Source organism: Camelina sativa, chromosome 16 (genome assembly GCF_030686135.1).
Source record: "Camelina sativa cultivar CO46 ecotype springtype chromosome 16, ASM3068613v1".
Lineage (NCBI taxonomy): Eukaryota > Viridiplantae > Streptophyta > Magnoliopsida > Brassicales > Brassicaceae > Camelina > Camelina sativa.
Genome location: NC_141895.1, coordinates 4,788,191 through 4,808,703, shown reverse-complemented (window position 1 = coordinate 4,808,703; position 20,513 = coordinate 4,788,191). Strand labels below are relative to the sequence as shown.

Here is a 20,513-nt window from a genome sequence, read left to right as displayed (position 1 = left end):
GTTAAACCTAGCAAACAACCAATGACATAAGTCTATTGAATTCACTTTTCATGTTACTTGCTCTATCGTAACCTTGTCCTCTTACATTTGTCATATTAATTAACTCATATTTGACAAACAAACCATCAATAACAACTTTCAGAGATTATGAAGATGTTTCTTTTTCATAAATAATCTTTGAAAGCTGTTATTGATGTTTTTTATTCAAAACATGGGTTAACTTGACAAATGTGAGAGAACAATGTTATGATGGAGCAGTAATATGAATGGTGAATTGAATGAGATTAGATCTTTTGCTAGAAAAAGTAGTTTTGCGTATTATATAATGTCCTTATTTTTTGCTCATGAACTTTAGTTGGTCGTATTTGCAGGCGTTAAAAAAAACATTTTGATATTGATAATCTTTTTTACATGATTTTTACATTGTTAAATGTGGTTAGACATTTTTGCAAGAGAAATGATATTATTCGAGAAAAAATTTGGAAAAAAATGTATGGCATAGTTAGTTGCTGTGACATTAGCATTGGAACATGATTGACTCAAAAGCTTGGAAATACTTGTTGAAATTCTCATCATAAAATGTTATTGCATTTGATCGAGTTGTTTATCGATGACTTTTCAGGAAAGAAAAGGATCAAATATTTTGAATGTCATGTCACTGGTTTAATTAAGTGAGAATTACATTAGCTCCGAGATGATGGACATTTCTCATTGAAGTGATCAAGACGGAAGAAAACTTTGTTGATTAAAAAAAAAAGCTAAGAAATATAACCAATACATCGAGTATGCATCATTATTACGTTAAATGGAGCTATTATGATAATATATGCGAAGATAAACGATTCAAGAATTTGAATATATTGAGCATATTTTACAGATGCTTTTAATCGGATAGCTACATCGCAGAAAATAAGGTGAACGAACTCATGTCACTTTCGTACCTTCATGGATTGCTCTTACTTTCTGTGCATCAACGTGCGACTTTCCCGTACTACTAGAGTTTGTGGCTTGGCTCATACATGGAACTGTAACGAATTGAGTATACTACATGAAACTGAAAGATATGTTCAATGGTCCTATTTGGTGGATGAATTCAAAATATTTTGGTTGAAGTAGGTTATTAGGCCCATTTGTTTATTGGCTTCTGTAAACTTTTCTGTTATAAACAAATTCGATGATGTTTTTGAATTGTTAAAATTTGAACCTAAACACGAAAAGAGAGTCCATTCAAAAATGCAGGTGCATAGAGTTATCACAAACTATGTCAGACGAGTTAAAAAAGCCTAACCACACTAGACTGCGTCTGATATATAAGAACTTTGATGAAGCCTACTCAAGCTTAATAATAAGCTCATGAAGATGAGATGTAGGAAGAAAAGGAATGGGAATCTCATGAATCACTCAAAATGACAAAAGCAGACAAGGAACTCGCGGAGATATATACCTGTGGCCAGACAGATATATAACTCTCAGAGATGATCTTCCCAACACAAGTTCATGATCGATCAATACAAAACATAACAGCCAACATTTTACGGTGGTTTAGCCGAGACCTCAAGATGAAGTGATTTTAGCTGATGTGCAACTGACAAAAGCTATAGAGCAGAGCAGTTAAACGAGTTGTAGAAACAAGTTAGGTTGCCTCGGTAGAAATCTGAGAAAAGAAAGATAAAAGAAATTAACCACCACAAAGAGGGTGGCCGCAATTTAAACCATAGTTAACCAAAGGAAGACATGATCTCTGTGCATTTGAGAGAGAATCTGTTCAAGAAACAAAAGTGGATGCCATACGCCTCACGTCTATCAAACGTTTCATCATTCATCACCTTCGTTTCTTCTCAGCTTCCTTAGCCCATATCATCTTCGGTTTTCAAACTTTGAAGATAGTGAACATTTCAGAAGTAGTGCACTGGTGATAGACGATCCTGATGTAGCAAAGCAAGCCATGCAATATGCATATATCATATATGTATGTATTAGTATTTCTTCATCTCTGTAAGAATTAGTCTATTGGGTCTTTTTTTTTTGTTTCCTTTTTTTGGAATAATAATGCGTATGGATCTTGAACAGCAAAATAAGCTCTTGAGATCAGAGGTCGATCGTGATTGTGGTCCACTTGGTATTATAAGGTTGGGACGGTTGTTAGTTTATGTATTTTTGTTATGACTGGTTAGAAAAACAGAGTACTTATGTGATCACGAGTGTTATGCTTCCACTGCAGGTATCTATGAAGCTTGTATATGTTTCGATCAGCTCTTGTGTTTGGAGACGTATCTTTCCATTTGCCATGAAAGCTTGAGTATTGAAAGGTTCACGGATTCTTAGGTAAGCATAGCCCATTTCTTTAAAACTTACAATTTATATATATTTGGGTTGAAACCTAGTTTAAATAGGCGCAAAAGGTCTTCGGATCGTAGTACGTCTTTTAGACATGATACTTAGTAGAAAGTTATAAGTATCAACACAATTTACACCGTTATTAGAAAAATACTTGCTAGAACTAGATAGTGGTGACTATAGGAAATAATTTTTATCTTGAATTTGAATTTACTCAAGAACTTCAATGATATAATATATATGATTCAATTATGTTCTAATGTCACCACTACTTAGTCCGTCCATCACGTTTGTCATATATTTTTTCTTGCAAAAGAAGTTCCAACTACATTGAAGTTGATGAGCAAAACAATGAATATAATATGTAAAATTGTTAAACCTAGCAAACAACCAATGACATAAGTCTATTGAATTCACTTTTCATGTTACTTGCTCTATCGTAACCTTGTCCTCTTACATTTGTCATATTAATTAACTCATATTTGACAAACAAACCATCAATAACAACTTTCAGAGATTATGAAGATGTTTCTTTTTCATAAATAATCTTTGAAAGCTGTTATTGATGTTTTTTATTCAAAACATGGGTTAACTTGACAAATGTGAGAGAACAATGTTATGATGGAGCAGTAATATGAATGGTGAATTGAATGAGATTAGATCTTTTGCTAGAAAAAGTAGTTTTGCGTATTATATAATGTCCTTATTTTTTGCTCATGAACTTTAGTTGGTCGTATTTGCAGGCGTTAAAAAAAACATTTTGATATTGATAATCTTTTTTACATGATTTTTACATTGTTAAATGTGGTTAGACATTTTTGCAAGAGAAATGATATTATTCGAGAAAAAATTTGGAAAAAAATGTATGGCATAGTTAGTTGCTGTGACATTAGCATTGGAACATGATTGACTCAAAAGCTTGGAAATACTTGTTGAAATTCTCATCATAAAATGTTATTGCATTTGATCGAGTTGTTTATCGATGACTTTTCAGGAAAGAAAAGGATCAAATATTTTGAATGTCATGTCACTGGTTTAATTAAGTGAGAATTACATTAGCTCCGAGATGATGGACATTTCTCATTGAAGTGATCAAGACGGAAGAAAACTTTGTTGATTAAAAAAAAAAGCTAAGAAATATAACCAATACATCGAGTATGCATCATTATTACGTTAAATGGAGCTATTATGATAATATATGCGAAGATAAACGATTCAAGAATTTGAATATATTGAGCATATTTTACAGATGCTTTTAATCGGATAGCTACATCGCAGAAAATAAGGTGAACGAACTCATGTCACTTTCGTACCTTCATGGATTGCTCTTACTTTCTGTGCATCAACGTGCGACTTTCCCGTACTACTAGAGTTTGTGGCTTGGCTCATACATGGAACTGTAACGAATTGAGTATACTACATGAAACTGAAAGATATGTTCAATGGTCCTATTTGGTGGATGAATTCAAAATATTTTGGTTGAAGTAGGTTATTAGGCCCATTTGTTTATTGGCTTCTGTAAACTTTTCTGTTATAAACAAATTCGATGATGTTTTTGAATTGTTAAAATTTGAACCTAAACACGAAAAGAGAGTCCATTCAAAAATGCAGGTGCATAGAGTTATCACAAACTATGTCAGACGAGTTAAAAAAGCCTAACCACACTAGACTGCGTCTGATATATAAGAACTTTGATGAAGCCTACTCAAGCTTAATAATAAGCTCATGAAGATGAGATGTAGGAAGAAAAGGAATGGGAATCTCATGAATCACTCAAAATGACAAAAGCAGACAAGGAACTCGCGGAGATATATACCTGTGGCCAGACAGATATATAACTCTCAGAGATGATCTTCCCAACACAAGTTCATGATCGATCAATACAAAACATAACAGCCAACATTTTACGGTGGTTTAGCCGAGACCTCAAGATGAAGTGATTTTAGCTGATGTGCAACTGACAAAAGCTATAGAGCAGAGCAGTTAAACGAGTTGTAGAAACAAGTTAGGTTGCCTCGGTAGAAATCTGAGAAAAGAAAGATAAAAGAAATTAACCACCACAAAGAGGGTGGCCGCAATTTAAACCATAGTTAACCAAAGGAAGACATGATCTCTGTGCATTTGAGAGAGAATCTGTTCAAGAAACAAAAGTGGATGCCATATATTCTCACAAGGAACCAGTGAATTCGATTAAGTCCCAAACTCTTTGATCCAATCTGTTGCACTACACTCAAAACAGAGAAACGCTAAAGAAGTGGTTCTTCTATTAAAGATCAAATGCCTAAAAGAACAACTCTGTATCAAAAATACCAACAAAGTGAATGAGTGTATCACAAACAAGTTGCTCCTATTGATCATCATGAATATTGCGAATTGCAGCAGTGATCTTCTTACAATCAAACTCCATAGTCTTCATCCAATTCTCAAAATCTCCAATCTCCTATCAAAATCGAACCAACACAGACCTATCATTGAACCAAAAAAAAAAACAAACCAAGAAGACGAAATAGAGATGATGAGAAAACCTTGACGGCGCTATTAACGGCGTGAGTCGCAGCAAGCCACTGATCCGTCTGTTTCCCGAATCGCGCCACCGTAACCGCCAGATTCCTAATCTCAGACTCAATCCGTTTCTCGTTCACGAAACACTCCTCAACTCCTCCGTTCACCGCCTTCACTAATAGATCCGCCGTTCTCGCCGCGTGTCTGATCGCTTCCTTCCTCGATCTCTCTGTTTTTTTTTTTTCCAATTTGTGAATCTCACTTTTCTAATTCTCTCGAATTTTGATTCGGAATGAGTTCGGTTTTTACGTACCGGTTTTTTCCCGGAGATGTAACGACGATCTACGATTGTCATCGATTAGCTGTAGGAGACTCGATTCCAGTGTTCCGGACTCTTCTTCCGTTTTCTCCTTCTCCGAAAACGGTAGCACGCGCCCACGCGCCGGCGTATTCATCTCTCTCTCTCTCTTTCTCCGGTGAATTGGTTCGGTGACAATTAATTTATGCTTCGACTATTTCGTGTCGTATCATACACAACAGTTACTTGTTGCACTACGCGCCGTTTAGGTCTCGTAGAAACGGCACGTATTTCGTTCTAAACCAACACGGTTTTTTTTTTTAACGTCTTAAAAATATTACCAATGAGATTACAGTTACAATCATATACAACCCAGAGATTTAATTGAACAGTGAACCGCTGACCGAACAAAAACAAAAAAAATTACAATACCTTAAAGTATGAAAAGCTAGGAACATACCAAATCAAAACCAACGAATCGGACCGGATTGACCCACTCGTATATTCGAAATTGTCGTGATGAAATGATGTTATAAAGAAAGCAATTTAATTGAACGACTCTTTAATTTGTTATGAAGAGAAGACATTGGTCGCCGTGTGGTGTTTGCTGCATCCATTAATAGATCCTTGAGAAGTGGACATACGACTGTGCGTGTATTACCAATACCTTTCTTCAAAATACGAGCTTAGAGTTCATAAAATTGCTTATTAAAATGCATTTCTTCGCATGTATGCTGTTAGACCATAGACCATGAAAATTTAATTAACCCACGAAGAATGTCATTTAAAAAAAATTTGTTTGTTGTTTCACAAAAAATATCATTTTACATTTTTAATATATTTTTTATACTAAATTTTTTAATTTTATCTTTAATCTCACACTAATTAAACCACAAACAACCATGTGGCATATATATATATATATATAATTCAATGTTTTATTCATTTGTGTGAAATATGTCAAAATGACATTGTTTGTGAAATAGAGAGAGTGTTTGTAATACTCTATCTGTCTCATAAAAATTGATGTATTGGGATATCTTTTTATCCCACAAAGATTGATGTTTTGTAAACTTCAAGAAGTAATCATTGAAAATATTTAAAATTTTGAATTGTTATTGGTTTAAAATTAAATAATATCTCTTTAGTCAAAAAAAATATATATTTAAACTCAATAATCATTGTTTTCTTAAAATGTGTAAAAGTTTCTAAATAGCAATCTTTATAAGACAGAGAGTAATTAAATGTTCTTGAAAAGATAATTTTCGCTCCATTGAGAAATTATTTCAGTTTAGTTTTACAATATAGAATCATAATTTGATCATTTTGATCAAAAACAAAAAAAAGAAGAATTACAATTTGATCATTTTAAATCTAGTACTCAAACAGACAAAGAAGATTATAGAGGTTTAACCGAAGAGTTATATTGTAACAAGCAAATAAATTTCTAAATGTTTCATTTTAACATAGAAAACATTAATTATATATATATATATATATAGAGAGAGAGAAATTCCTTTAAATACCACTAAAAAGGTTTTTTTTCCAAAAATACCATAAAAGATTTTTTTCCAAAATTACCACAAACACTAAAAATTCATTTTTAAGGATGTAGAATTTTTTTTTTAGGTTTGGGTTGACACATTTAGTTGTAGGGTATAGTTTTTAGGGGTAGGGTTTAATATTTATAATTTAGGAATTAGTTTTTAGTATTAGAACTTTAATTCAATTATATGGTATTTTTGGAAAAAAAAACTAAATTGTGGTATTTTTGGAATAAAAACCTATTTTAGTGGTATTTATGACAATTGCCCATATATGTATATAATTTTTTATTTAAATGAAAACAAATCTACTTACACTGTGATAGATATATTATACTTCTAAATATGGGAAAAAATACAAAACAATTTTTTTAAAAAATATTCTCCGTGAACACATTGTGTATGTTAACAAGCAAAACATGATCTGTAGCATGGCTGGAGATAAGAAAACATTAATGTTATGATTAAGAGCTTGTGTGTGGGACATTGTGTAATCAAGAAATCAGATAATACTAGTAGTACTATATTACTATGAATGTAATTGCGTCATGTGATAACTCTGGAACTCTGTTAGGGATATTAATAGATTCTGTTCGGCTATGAGTAATAATTAATTGATATCAATTAATCCCTTTAATTAACTAAACCACATTGAATTCGTATAAATTAATTAGTAGTGTATATGGGAATGCTCGTTGCTAAATTTATATAGTAGTCAACGCCTCCATTTAATGTTAAATCTGAGTTAACTAAATAATTTAATTAGCTCATAACTTAATTACTTCCCTCTTCAATAGTTTCAATTTCAACTCTCTTAAAAACAAAAAAAGTTCTATTACGTCTTTCCAAAACTGTTGATTCTTGATTTTTTCTATTTTTTATTTTTATTAATTTATATATGCGTCAACTGGATTTTCCTTCAATTAAGAAGTATAGTATAAAAACGACATTTTTTTTTTTGCATGCTTTATGTTAAATAAAATTAAGAAAATTCATCTAACATAGAGGAAACGAATCCATGTAAGCAATCTTACACATAGCGTGAAAGCAAATCATATCCCGTGTCAAAAATATAAAGCAAGAACATTCAATCAATGATATGTATTGGTTAAGATAATAGTATCAAAAATGTAAATTTCAACCAAATAATGGTTTGTACATTTGCTCTATGTTACACATATCAAACTAATGTCAGGCATATGTTGACAAATAATGGTTTGTACTAATATGTTCAAACTATATGAAATAGTTAATTAGAAGGAAAAGAAATAAAGAATATATATGATCATATCATATGACATATAAAAAGGTTTAGCGTCTGATTTAAGAATTAAGAACAAAATAGAATATAATTTTTTTATAAAAAAAAGAATTAAGAACCACATAATTCTGTTTTAATCAAAGTAATGAACATTATTATCACTGGACAGAGAATTGCTGTATCCAGCCGCCGAAGAAGGAGGAGGATTATACATAGAATTGGTGGCTGATGAGTTGGAAGACGAAGAGGACGACACCACCATCGATGGAGACGGCAAAGAACCCGGTGGTGTAGGTGGTGGAGCTGGCTGAGAGGACAGCAACCTTGGTGGTCGTGGAGGAGGAGGAGGTGGAGGTGGTGGTGAGAGGAGAATCGCCGAGGCGAGAGCATGATGATCACAGCTCACTGAAGATGTTGTTGTATTGTTGTTGAAGTTGTTGTTGTTGTTGTTTTGGAGGGAATTGATGGTGGTGGCTTCTCGGTATTTGTAGCGGAGGATGTCCGTACGGACGGTGGTGAGTTCGGTCTGAAGAGACTGAATGTGGTGTTGAAGAGCTGAGATTGCTCCCATGCAGCCGTAGATTGGATCTCTTAGTCTGAGGTTTGCTTCGTACACTAAACTGTTCGCTGCGTCTCCTCTCTGGCTCTCTCCCACTTCCTGCAACACTTTTAGTCCCTGATTAAATTACATGCATGTGCATATTATACACCTCTATTCTAATTATACAAGCTAGTGCTAAAGCTTTTAAAAGTATTTAGCAATATACCAAAATGTAAAAAAATCCGTAATCAATGTGTAAATAATATTAAGTAATAGTAGCATGGTGTTTTGCAGCAACTGACCGACACAAAAAAAAAGTTTAGAGAAAAATGTGAGACTATATATCGTATAATTGCATATATATCAATAGTATGTGCATCTAAGGATAATGACTTATCTACCTATGCTAATTAGATAAACCACCTGGACTATATATAACAAACTAAAAATTTACTGTTTTCAATAGATTTGGGAAGAGCCAAACAAAAAAATGGTAGATCCGTTCAACTATATCAAATATGTATATCGATCGATAGAGTAATCAAGAATTAAGAAACCTTAATTAATGTAGAAATTAATATATGTAAGTAGTACGTACCAGAAGCATCTTAGAAACGTTACTAGCTCCAAAGACTTTATGAACAGCGGCGAACTTGTGAGGCTCGTGGGGCGAGAAGTAAGGTGAGAAAGGACACTCCTCCGCGCAACGACGGCGAAGGAGCTTACAAGCGGCGCATGGGGTCACGGTGTTCAACGTTGTCCCCGGAGGCACCGCCGCCACGTGTCTCCTGATCCCCATCACGGCATGATGATCCGTCGTGGTTGCGTAGGTTGGATCTTTCTTTATCTTCTTCACGATCTCGTAGTACTCTCCAAATTCTTCCCTGTTGTTTTCCATTCATTTCACCACAACCACGCGCCAAGTTGATTGATCAATCAAAAGATCATTAAAACAATTTGTGTAAATATATATGTTGATTTAATTTTTTACCTGTCTCTGGACATTCACTTAATTATAAGGTTTGTTTTCTAGAGAGCATCAATGGAGGAAGAGAAGAAAGGAAGAAGAAGAAGAAGAAGAGGATACAATGCAAGCAATAGAGCTTCTTTAAAAAGGGAGAGTCATTAAGGATTTAGGGTGTATTAAATGATCTTTCTTTATTTAAAATGGAAAGACTATAGAATGATCTATACTTAATTATATATTGTCTAGACTATCTATATATACAAAAACTTGCCTTGCCCTTGTACGTTAAGATATTAATTATCAATGTTCGAGATTTGGAAAAAAGATTATTTACTCTAATATTTATCTATCATCAATAAGTAATCAAATACTGAATTTTTTTTTTTGGCCGACGTCCATAATAAAATAACTTGGATTTTAGTGATTTAAGTTGAGAATCTGACCATAAGATATATAAACACATTTCTAAATAAGATCAAGACCCAACGATCAAGACAATTCATCATAAAATATATAACCTTTAGGGTAGGTGGTTAAAGAAAGTTAGTTGAAGAAAGAAAAATATGGACGCAATTGTACCAATCCTTGTACTTGGGCTCGACTCAATAGTCAACACTACATATTGAGGTAGCACTAGGTTTCTACATTCCGGATGAACCGTACCAAATTGATCAGATTCAGTCCGTATCTCGATTAAACAATCCAAATCGTACCAAGATGGTCAGATTCAACTCAATATACAGTCAAAAACAAACTCTTTTAAAAAGACTAAATTTTGGTGCTAAAGATCATACTCATTTTGTATTTTTAAGAATTACGCTAAGATAATGGGAGAAACCGAACCTTTTCATTGTTATTTTTCTTTGGTCAACCTCTTCACGTGTTTGTTGCTACTTCATGTGCGATTATGTCAAACTGTTAAAAGAAAAAAAAAATCTAATACGAAAGAAAAGGGTTACAAAAAAGAAGAAAGAAATCCAAAATATTGGACATGTGACTACATGTGAAGGATGTTTCCATCTAAAAACCCAAAATTAAATGCTTAAACATTTTCTAGTGTAAGATCATTGACCGTAATTACAAAATTATTTGTTCGTGTTTATCATTTTTTTTGTTCACTCGTGTCAAGTACTCTCACGTCTTAGCATAATAAACATATTAACATGCATACCTCACAACACAAATATAAAAAGTCAACAACCAACATCGATCGAGAACATGTGGATACTGCCGATCTCATCAATTACACACTCTCCGATAATCGGAATACGATTTTTTCTTTCTCAAAGTGTAAATGTATTCATACATGTGATGTATCATGTGGTCATAGTATTAGTGTACACTAGTTTAAACTGTTGTATATAGTCTTTGTAAACTTATACACAAGTATAAAATAGTGTAGATAGAGTCGGTTGTTTGTTTTGGTTTTCTAGCTTTGTGTAACCAAAACTAGTATATCTTCTATGGGAAGTGGGAACCAAAACTTGAGGTGAATCTTAATCTGAGTTACGCAATAATGGAGAGTTAGAGACTTAAAAACAGGTTTTCTCTTAATCAACAACATTGATTATGCGATTTAGAAAGTGCCAGCATAGAGAGACACACATGTTCATAACTATGTATAGACTAAATAAGTGAAATTGTTACTAAACAATAGTGAGTTTGGAACTCATAAACCTTTTAAAAATGAGATACTCAATATTCAAAAGGATTGAAATCTTTTATTATATATAAAAGAAAGCTACAAGAAAGTTGATTTTTACTATTTGCACACAAGGCACAACTAAGATATTGTGTATTATTTCTACAACTCTATGAAATTAGGAGACATAGTTAAATCTATTAACTCAGAAACTCTTCGTCTCTTCATGGACGACCCAGCTCTACAGCTCGGTGATGGAGTCATCAGATCGATCACCTCAACATCAACCTCAGTGGTCGTCGAGGCGATAAGGTTCTTTCTTCTCCAACAATCTTTCTCCATAGATTCAGTGGATCCTACAGTTCCATGTGATACTTCATCTTCAACAATCTCAACTAAACCAAAACCAGTGAAATTTGCTAATCTGTCAACAAATACAGTCTCGGGTTCTTTCTCCATAACTTCAACGGATCCTACAGTGCTATGTGATACTTCATCTTCAAGAATCTCTTCTTCTAATGAGCCAAAACCACTGAAATTTGCTAATCTGTCATCATCGAATACAGTTACGGGTTCTTTCGCTTTCTCAAAATGCCGCTCATGAAGCTCCTTCTCATTCTCGCCCGGATACAAGTCATCAGATGAGCTTGTACCTGAATTCCCAGGCTGGCTTTGGTTACTATCATCATCCTCATTAACCTCAGGACTCTCATCATCTTCGGGTTGAGAACTGTTGTCTAGCTTTGTGAAATACGGAAGATCATCCATACCACAAACTTGGACTTTCATGTGTAGAGGCAAACTTGGAGAAAGACCACCATGGTGAGCATACTTTGATGAGAAATAATTAACTGTCAGGTTTAAACTGGTCACCAAAAGACAACAGAGAGATGATTATGTCAAAAATCCGACAAGTAAATAGATAGCATCATGGCAATAACAACAACAAAACTCCCTAACCTGTTCCAAGCTGGAAGATTAAGCATTGTGTATACAAGCTTAATCTTGCCTGCAATCCCAGAGAAGGATTTGAAAGCAGCAGCAGCTTCTCTCACTGCCACTGATTCTCTCGGATGCTGCCAAGCCCATTCAAACTGCAAACAAGGTTTCCACATCAGCTTTACTAAAACATAACCTATTACTTATCATTATCTCTTCAACTAAGCCTATAAAACCCAATTCAAATTGATAATTTAAAGAGATAAACATAAACGAGAGGCCATAAGTGAAGTAAAAGCAACATCTTTTGCCAAGATTGGTGAAAAAATTATCTAAAGATTGAAGCTTTGATCTTGAAGGGAGTTAAAAAAAAAAAGAAGAACCTGAAGGGCAGAGACGTTAGTGGGGAAGCCATAGATACAAAGAACCATTTCCCAGGGACGTTTCCTCTTTGTTCTCCAAGCACCACTAGTAATCTCTCCATTGTGCTGTCTTATTCTCCGTTTCGGGTTTACCGTAAACCTGCATACACCAGATTATTGTAACATCCGAGTACTAATTCGATTCGATTCACAATCAAACCAATTCGATTCAACAAGACTCAATCATCAGTGATCTAAATCGATTACTATCATAACCGAACAGAATCTTTCAATTTCAGTGGTACGGATCATCAAAATCGAATTGGGGAAGGAAAAAAAAAAACGAAACCCAGAGATTGAGAGAAAGAAGTGTAAGTACCCGATATAGGTTTGACCCTTGTGACGAGGGCTAAGAGAGGTCAAGAGGTAGCAGGCGAAGAAGCCTTTCCCTTCTTTGCCGGTGACTCCCTCCTCACCGACGGGATCTAGGGTTTTCCGATTTCCCCTTTTCTCTCTCATCTCTCTCTCTCTCTCTCTCGCTTCGCTTCAATTCGACCGTTGGACTAAGGCGACACTTTAAAATCCGTTATCTCGTGAAGTATGATAATGGGCTTTTTGGTTAAAGCCCAATAGTTATACGATATGGCTTAATTTGAAAACTACGATCTATCTCTTGCATCGTTTATTTGCATTGAATCCTTAAAACCCATCAGGTTCAAAATAAAATTGATACTAATTAGTAATTACGGATTAATTACTATGTTTATATCATTACCCATAACTTAAATTTTTTTATTTAATAATTGTTACATATATTAAGTAATCACTTAAAAAAACATGAAATATATACTAATACTACATTATTTTACATCATTCATGAAATATGATGTTGCACTATTCCTCCCCATCCAATACCGATGGGATGAGGAGTTACTTGCCCAGAAATTTGAGGGCCAACCAAAAAAAATTAAAGGATACATGGGTAGCTTTGTATGGCAGGTCTATTATATTGTAAATTTCAATTCTTTTGCTTTATTATTATTTCTTCTCTCTAACATTTAAACTTATGATTGTGCCTACGGTGAATTATGAGCAATTACATAGTGACTAACCAAAATAGAACGATAAAATGTGTAATTTATTGTTTTACTTGGAATTCACATAATGGTTATAAACTATAAGATATTTATTGTGAATTTTAATATAGATATTATTTTAAAGACGTATTTAACTTCATCAACCACATTTTTTCTTTATCTACTGTCCTAATTTACACCAAACAACCTATTTTGCCACATTTGTGGTTCTCTTCGTGCCTAAAAACCAAAAGGTGGGCATAAATTGTACTTTGAGATATTCAATGATCATATGAGATCAAATTAAATAATTAGTGTTTTTAAAAAATAAAACAAAATCGGCCAAACAAATGATGAAATGAATAAGAAAGGCTGGTGCTTATGATGATGCTTTAATAATGATAATGATTCCTTAACCTTCACTCCTTTTGAGTTATAAATTCCTAATCAAGTGGACAATAATAGCTTCTTTTTTTCCCATAAAAAACAATATGCATATTGTTAAAGTTTTTGCAAGGTATTGTATGTACATACCTTTTCATCACTGGACTTGGAACTCCATATTCAATCATTTCAAATGTTCAATAATAGATTACACAATATTAAATTGAAGAAGCCATATCACACAAGCAATAATCCAAAATTGATAATAAAGTCCTATTAAATTTTGCCCTCCAATACTATGTGAATAAAATTAGAAATCCAAATTAGACATAGAGAAGAATATTTTCTACATAATACAAAAGAGTAAGTATCTACAAATGCAGTTCTATACTTCGTTGTACTGGTACATAGTGAATACATACATTTTCTCAGAAAAAGCACAAAATAGATACTTAAAATTTAGTACAGTATTTAAATACATACGTGATTTTTTTTTTTTTTTTTCTGCCGTAATGATTCTAAAAACGTAACAAGAACGCAAATCAACCCGGCCAAATCCAACAACAGCAATTAGGCGTTTTAAAATCTCAAAAGAACGGCGTTTTTTTTTGTTTTTAAATAGCTGCGTTTGGCGGCGTCTGATCGCAAACGCGAATAAGTCGAGCCCGGAGTTTATCATTCCACAACTCCTTGTAACAATCAGCATCACCACCTCTCCGCCGCGCCTCCACAACCACAAGCAAATCATTCAACCGCGAAACACAAATCCCAATAACAAATTTCCCATTCTGCCCTTCCATCTCAAACCCACACTCTTCATCCCCTTTCTTCTTCATCCTCAGCTTCTCCTCCTTCGCGAACACCTCAACTTCCTCCGCCAACATCTCCGGCGTCTTCTCCGATAAAAACCTCTCCGACTCCCCAATCGAATCACCGCCGCTGCTACTACAACCGTCGAACAACCCCGACAGATCTAACCCCGACGAGTACGAAATCAAATCAAACGCGTTTAAACTCTTCACACCTTCCAATTCAATCTTCCGATCTTTCTCGATCTCGTCGTGGAACTTGATCTGTTTCAGTCCTCCTTTAACAAACCAAGGATCAACCAAAATCTCATCGATGGTGATCCTCTTCTCCGGATTGATCTCGAGAAGACGAGAAACGAATCGTTTCAGATCCGGCGACATCCATCGAGGACAACGATACTCACCTTTGTAAATCTTCTTATACATATTCATCAGATTCGGATCGTTGAACGGTAAAAAACCGGCGGCGAGAACGAACAAGATGATTCCACAGGACCATACATCGACTTTAGCACCTTCGTAACCTTTCTTTGATAAAATCTCCGGCGCCACGTACGCCGGAGTACCACACAACGTGTGTAACAACCCGTCGGGTCTGATCTGATCTGTTAAAGCGCTGAGACCGAAATCGGAAACTTTTAAATTTCCGTTTTCATCGATCAAGAGATTCTCCGGTTTGAGATCGCGGTGGTAAACACCGCGAGCGTGGCAGTAACCAACGGCTGAGATTAGCTGTTGGAAATACCTACGGCTTAGATCTTCTCCGAGACGTCCGTGTTTGGAGATTTTGTTGAAAAGCTCTCCTCCTTTGACAAACTCCATCACGAAGAAGACCTTCCCCTTCGTCGCCATTACTTCGTGGAGCCTAACGATGTTAGGATGAGATAGTCTCCTCATGATCGAGATCTCTCGTTTGATGTTGTTGGCTAATGCTGGATTCGTTAAGAGCTTTTTCTTGTTGAGGATTTTCACAGCCACGCTTTGTCCTGTTCGACGGTCTCGTGCGTGGAAGACTTTGGCGAAGGCGCCGCATCCTAGAAGCTTTCCGAGCTCGTATTTTCCGAATAATGCGGCGGAGGCTTTGTTGTCGCCGCTGCCTAGGACGATCTCGATCTCTGGCATGGTTTTAGAAGCCAGAGAAAATGATGTTCGCTTGGAGAGTTTTTGAATACGCGTAATTGAAATGTGATCACGTATGCTAAAAAGTCTTTCTTCTTGGAGAAGTTTGTTTACTTTTTATGGAATAAGAACTATAAAAGGAAGTGGTTAGGTATTTAAATGGGGCTGGATTGAGGTTTAACGATGAGGATTAAGATGCCTAAAACAGAGTCTAACCGAATCTCTCTTTTATCTTTTTGTTATTTTTTCCTAAATGGATAATTTTTTTGAAAGAATATTATATCAATGAGAGAGTTACAGCTTGGTTCTCATTTACGAAAATATATACTGTACATTTTTATATGTATTTTACGAAGAAGCCAAACTTAAAACGTTTTATAAACCCAAACTTAAATTAACCTCATTCAGATGACCCTAAGCAACAATATTGCAACTTAACCGGATCATCTTCTCAATAGCGTTACTTGATCCACAACAATTATATCATCTTGATCTTTCATTTGCAAATGAAACTTAGTTTAAACCCACTAAATTTACGAAAACCAAGGTTAAGTTAATTTCATCCCAAATCATTCTGAACAGCAATGTTGATATCATTAAGATCATTCTGAATAGCAACATTCGACCTCATTCATACAATTTTGGTCCTCGTTTTCGAAATAATATTTTCATTTTTGTGCAACCGACCCAAAAAAATAAAAGTCAGTTTTTAAAACCCAAATTTTATATGTGAAGGTTTACTATACAGTCTATACACACATCTACTACTATACGTAATCCCATGTCTCACTTTCAGTAGAAAACATTGCAAGATAAACTGTCCCATGAAGCAAAATGTAACCTATAATTTAATTGCACAAATAATATTAACGCTACATAATAATTCAAAAAAATATATAAGTCAACTGTTAAAAATCTTTTTTTTTTAATATTTATTTATCTAATTTCTTGAATCATGCAAATAGAATGGTAATTTATTTTATTTTTTGGATCAAAAAGGGTAAAAAAAAAAAAACTAATTATTTTCGTTCTATAAACTTTTTTGTACAATCGATCTACAGTCAACACCCAGTTGCATTTATCATGCGTATAAACAAATGCGGCCAATCCCACAAATTATTACTCTCTCAATTATTGTGTTGTCGATAGTTTCTACTTTATTTCCTCTATACCAACGCGGCAACGCGCGATCTTATCACCAAACACTCTCGTAACTTGTCTCGTACTTTTTAGTTTTTACATCTAGAACAATTCAGAATCTTGTATATTGTGCTAGAAATATGCACATCGATATTTCGAAAAAGAAGCGTGTCTCATCTCATGTGGTTTTCATTCAACTTTTAGGTCGTGAGTCTCGTGAAGATAGCGACTTGGTTAGTACAAATTTTAGTTTATACAAAACATGTTCCACGAGACTGTGGCAGGTGTCCTAATGGTAACACTTGTCAAAATCCGAACGGTGGAACAAGTCGACGCCGGCTTCCAGCTGGACGGTTCAGGGTTGTGGGCCGGCTGTTGAAAAATTCGGTGCTGAGATATATTTCTATCATTAACCTGACTGCAGACTAATTATATCTCTATTATTTAAATCTGATTGACTAATTATTTCTCTGTTATTGTAGTATTATTCTTTTGTCCGTTTAAGAGCGGAACCAAAAAAAAAAAAAAAATCTTTGGTCGGTATAATCTATTTATTTTTAAAATAAAAGAAGAAGAAAATTCATGGGCAGTTGACAGTTCCATACTCACATCGCGATTAAATTTTACATAAAAGTCTTGCTTTTAATAGGAAAGAAGAATTAGTCAGTCAATGAATGCGACTTAAAAAAATCCTTGAACAGTAATATTCTAATATATGGCTGTGACTGATATCATAAGCTGCTTCTTTTTGTATAACATGATGCATTAAGTATGAAAATACGTAAGCGTATGTGCATTCTTCGATATTATTAGTATACTGTATATGGTTAGATTATTTGAGTGCATTGAAATCGTTGCAAAATGTAAATGGAATCAACGAGTCTTGGAAATAGATGTTTATAGTTTTCTTGGATGCATGATCGATTATATACGTGCCAAGAAAACTGTTATTGGGCTTTTTGCTTATCTATATTTAGTCTATATATTATGAGCATAAACCTATATATGCGATCGATATTAGGAAGCCCGTGCGTTGAATAAGACAATAACTAATAGCATGTCATGCTCATGAATTATTCTTTACCATTTTATATCATTTGTTACAACCTAAAAATTATCGTACAGACGGGAGAATCATCAAAAGTTTCATGAAGGGGTTGTCTTAGAAGCATGTTTAATAAATAATTAATATTTGAGTAGAGACGCAAAAATTAAGACATAACCATGAAACCTACATATAGATCATATATATAAATATATAATGTATATATGTGAGTATAAATATAATCTACGATCATGGCATGTACAACTTGTTGCCACACTTGCATCTCCAAGCCTCAGGGTAGTATTCGGCGGTGACAGGCGTGCCCGGAGGCACTGGTACGTGCACAGGCCTGCACGGCGTGCATCTTCCGCACTTGGATGAGCACCGTGGTGGAGATGATCCCAATCCCCTTAGAATCCTCCGTAGCTCCGCCTCCTTGCTCTGGTCACCGATTTTCCTAGTGTTCTTGATCACTACTGTACTCTTGCCACCCTCCTGAGCACATACTCAAACCATATATATCAAACGCATACATATATATTCTACTTTATAATTTTATTTCTTTGGATGAAATTAAATACACAGTAACATAAACCCTAACGATATGGTTAATCAAGAATATTTTTTTACATATTTTAATTAAATTTAAAGACTTTCAACATGGTGAACTCAACTCAAGTAGTATAATACTGCTAACATGTGCACAAAGTTGCTAATATGCGCATGATTTTGCTAAAGTTCGCGGTTTAGGTGAAAAACATTATTAAGACAGGGCTTGGGGGGGGCTGTGAGACAAGACGCGGGAAAACCGCTCCGGAAAAAGCGCTACGCACATTACCAAAAAAAGGCGCAGAGAGATTGAGAAGTTCCAAGAGGCTGTCATACGTTAACGTGCGCCGTGGGGGCGAATGACTACTACTATTACCACTAGATTGAGATCGAAAAATTCACAGACAGAAGCAAGGTTAGGGGACCCACGAGAGGTGAACGGACCAAAAGTTGAGTACTGTCCTTGTCCTCGTGTGCGCTAAAATGAATCGGACGGCTGAGTATCTGTGAAGGAGTACATGGCATCTGCATGCTCAGTCAGTCTCGACATGCCGTCACAGTCGCTGACTGTTCAAGCGCATTTTAGCCACAACCCCTTTTGTATGTGTAGTCCTTTTAGAGACCCCCCACATTATAAGATTATATTATTTTTAATGTCTATTATGATGAGGATTCAACATCAATCTTTTACTCCAAAGATGCTTGAATCAGGAGATAATTTTTTTTGAATATTATGTGGTTTTAGTTTTTGATTTATTTCTTCCAAAACTATTGACTCATGAACAGCACCCACAAAACAAAAACAAAAACTATATTGGATCACGCAAGAGAGTAAGAGGTTAAAACAGCTTACGAACCTGTGCATAGAAGTTCCCTAGTTTCTTAGAGTAAGAGTTCCTAATATCTGCATTTTTACAACATTATAATATACGTAAACCCAAATGATTATATGATACGTACGAACCATAAATTTAAAGATATTTATGTTGGAGAAAAATAATATATATTAATGAAAACGAGAAAAAGGAACTGGTGGAGCTTACATGGAGAAGAAAGCGAAGAGGGAGTAATGAATGTAGTGGACACACAGAAGACGATGAAGAGTAGGAATATATAGAAGAGACTGAACTTATTGGCCCTTGAGTTTTCTGATGTTGGTAATGATGATGACAATGATGATGGTCTCTCCAAACCCATGATTACGAAACTTCCTGAAAACCCCACCTAAGAAGAAGCTAGCAGAGAGTAATTATGAACTCCTCCGTGCAAACAAAAACAAAATAACTTTGGTGGGTATATAAAAACCTGAGATGAAAATGGAAATCAAGAAAAGATGATTCAATAGGGTTTTTTTAATTTTTTTTGGTTTTATATGATTTGGGTTTTCTCAAAAAACGAGAGGGAGTGGTTGAGAGAGAGAATGAACAAAAGGAGTCGATTATGAGAGAACACAAGGATGGTTTACTGCAAAAATGTGCAATTAAATTTGGATTTTTTATATATAATAAGATAGGAAAAAAAAAAGAATAAGGATAAAATTATTATATAGATTGGAGGGAAAGGAGAGAACGAGTGTAGCAAGAGAGAAGTAATTAAGAAAGGTACCTAAGCATTGCTAAGTTTGGGAGTTAGATTCTCCTGCACTCTATACTCTCTGTCATTGTACCCTTCCTTTCCCCAAAAATTGCTTTTAGCAATCTTCCAAGCCATACATATATATATGCTTCTTCTTTTTTTTTAAAAAAAAATTTCTTATGTCTTTTTTGTTTTGTTTTTTCTGTTTCTTAATTAAGTTATTTCATATGCATGTGTGTAGTATATTGTATACACATTTGAGGTGTGTGTCACATCACGTTAATGAGGTATGATTTTGCTTGATTAGTAATAGTGATATTAATAATTTAATCTTGATTTTTGTTTCTTTCTTAGGGTTTAACATAAGTACTCAAAGATTTGGGTTTCATATAAGTAGTAATTTCTTAATTTAGGCGGAGAGAA

At 34.5% G+C, this 20,513-nt stretch overlaps 5 protein-coding genes and 1 long non-coding RNA gene across 11 annotated transcripts; all 6 read right to left on the bottom strand.

Annotated features, from left to right (window-relative positions):
• Nucleotides 1-842: 842 nt before the first annotated feature.
• On the bottom strand, nucleotides 843-1,563 carry LOC147925128 (uncharacterized). Its single transcript, XR_015583407.1, has 2 exons — nucleotides 1,445-1,563; nucleotides 843-1,025 (listed from the first exon to the last, which is right to left on the bottom strand). It is a non-coding gene; the product is annotated as an uncharacterized LOC147925128 (long non-coding RNA).
• Nucleotides 1,564-4,473: 2,910 nt separating this feature from the next.
• Nucleotides 4,474-5,725, bottom strand: LOC104749856 (biogenesis of lysosome-related organelles complex 1 subunit 1). Of its 2 annotated transcripts, XM_019238155.2 has the most exons (4): nucleotides 5,153-5,351; nucleotides 4,863-5,068; nucleotides 4,648-4,777; nucleotides 4,474-4,561 (listed from the first exon to the last, which is right to left on the bottom strand). In XM_019238155.2, the coding sequence occupies exons 1-3, from the start codon at nucleotides 5,292-5,294 to the stop codon at nucleotides 4,685-4,687; spliced, it is 441 nt and encodes a 146-aa protein (XP_019093700.2). In that variant the 5' UTR covers nucleotides 5,295-5,351; the 3' UTR covers nucleotides 4,474-4,561; nucleotides 4,648-4,684. The 2 variants fall into 2 exon arrangements, with proteins under 2 accessions (XP_019093700.2, XP_010469870.2); XM_010471568.3 differs by having other exon boundaries at nucleotides 4,474-4,777; nucleotides 5,153-5,725.
• A 2,222-nt stretch (nucleotides 5,726-7,947) lies between these two features.
• Nucleotides 7,948-9,679, bottom strand: LOC104749855 (LOB domain-containing protein 13-like). 2 transcript variants are annotated; one of them, XM_010471566.3, is made up of 3 exons: nucleotides 9,475-9,679; nucleotides 9,082-9,367; nucleotides 7,948-8,600 (listed from the first exon to the last, which is right to left on the bottom strand). In XM_010471566.3, the coding sequence occupies exons 1-3, from the start codon at nucleotides 9,486-9,488 to the stop codon at nucleotides 8,076-8,078; spliced, it is 825 nt and encodes a 274-aa protein (XP_010469868.1). In that variant the 5' UTR covers nucleotides 9,489-9,679; the 3' UTR covers nucleotides 7,948-8,075. The 2 variants fall into 2 exon arrangements, with proteins under 2 accessions (XP_010469868.1, XP_010469869.1); XM_010471567.3 differs by having other exon boundaries at nucleotides 9,082-9,524.
• Nucleotides 9,680-11,149: 1,470 nt separating this feature from the next.
• LOC104749854 (uncharacterized) lies at nucleotides 11,150-12,958 on the bottom strand. Its single transcript, XM_010471565.3, has 4 exons — nucleotides 12,773-12,958; nucleotides 12,415-12,553; nucleotides 12,053-12,186; nucleotides 11,150-11,957 (listed from the first exon to the last, which is right to left on the bottom strand). The coding sequence occupies exons 1-4, from the start codon at nucleotides 12,910-12,912 to the stop codon at nucleotides 11,255-11,257; spliced, it is 1,116 nt and encodes a 371-aa protein (XP_010469867.1). The 5' UTR covers nucleotides 12,913-12,958; the 3' UTR covers nucleotides 11,150-11,254.
• A 1,263-nt stretch (nucleotides 12,959-14,221) lies between these two features.
• Nucleotides 14,222-16,146, bottom strand: LOC104749853 (CBL-interacting serine/threonine-protein kinase 11). Its single transcript, XM_010471564.3, has one exon. The coding sequence runs from the start codon at nucleotides 15,782-15,784 to the stop codon at nucleotides 14,468-14,470; it is 1,317 nt and encodes a 438-aa protein (XP_010469866.1). The 5' UTR covers nucleotides 15,785-16,146; the 3' UTR covers nucleotides 14,222-14,467.
• A 1,909-nt stretch (nucleotides 16,147-18,055) lies between these two features.
• On the bottom strand, nucleotides 18,056-20,218 carry LOC104749852 (EPIDERMAL PATTERNING FACTOR-like protein 6). 4 transcript variants are annotated; one of them, XM_010471563.2, is made up of 4 exons: nucleotides 20,121-20,218; nucleotides 19,559-19,739; nucleotides 19,373-19,419; nucleotides 18,056-18,461 (listed from the first exon to the last, which is right to left on the bottom strand). In XM_010471563.2, exons 2-4 carry the CDS (start codon nucleotides 19,710-19,712, stop codon nucleotides 18,216-18,218), a joined length of 447 nt encoding a protein of 148 aa, XP_010469865.1. In that variant the 5' UTR covers nucleotides 19,713-19,739; nucleotides 20,121-20,218; the 3' UTR covers nucleotides 18,056-18,215. The 4 variants fall into 4 exon arrangements, with proteins under 4 accessions (XP_010469865.1, XP_087348011.1, XP_010469864.1 ...); XM_087491885.1 differs by having other exon boundaries at nucleotides 19,559-19,750; nucleotides 20,121-20,193; XM_010471562.3 differs by having other exon boundaries at nucleotides 19,559-19,820; nucleotides 20,121-20,192.
• Nucleotides 20,219-20,513: the final 295 nt, after the last annotated feature.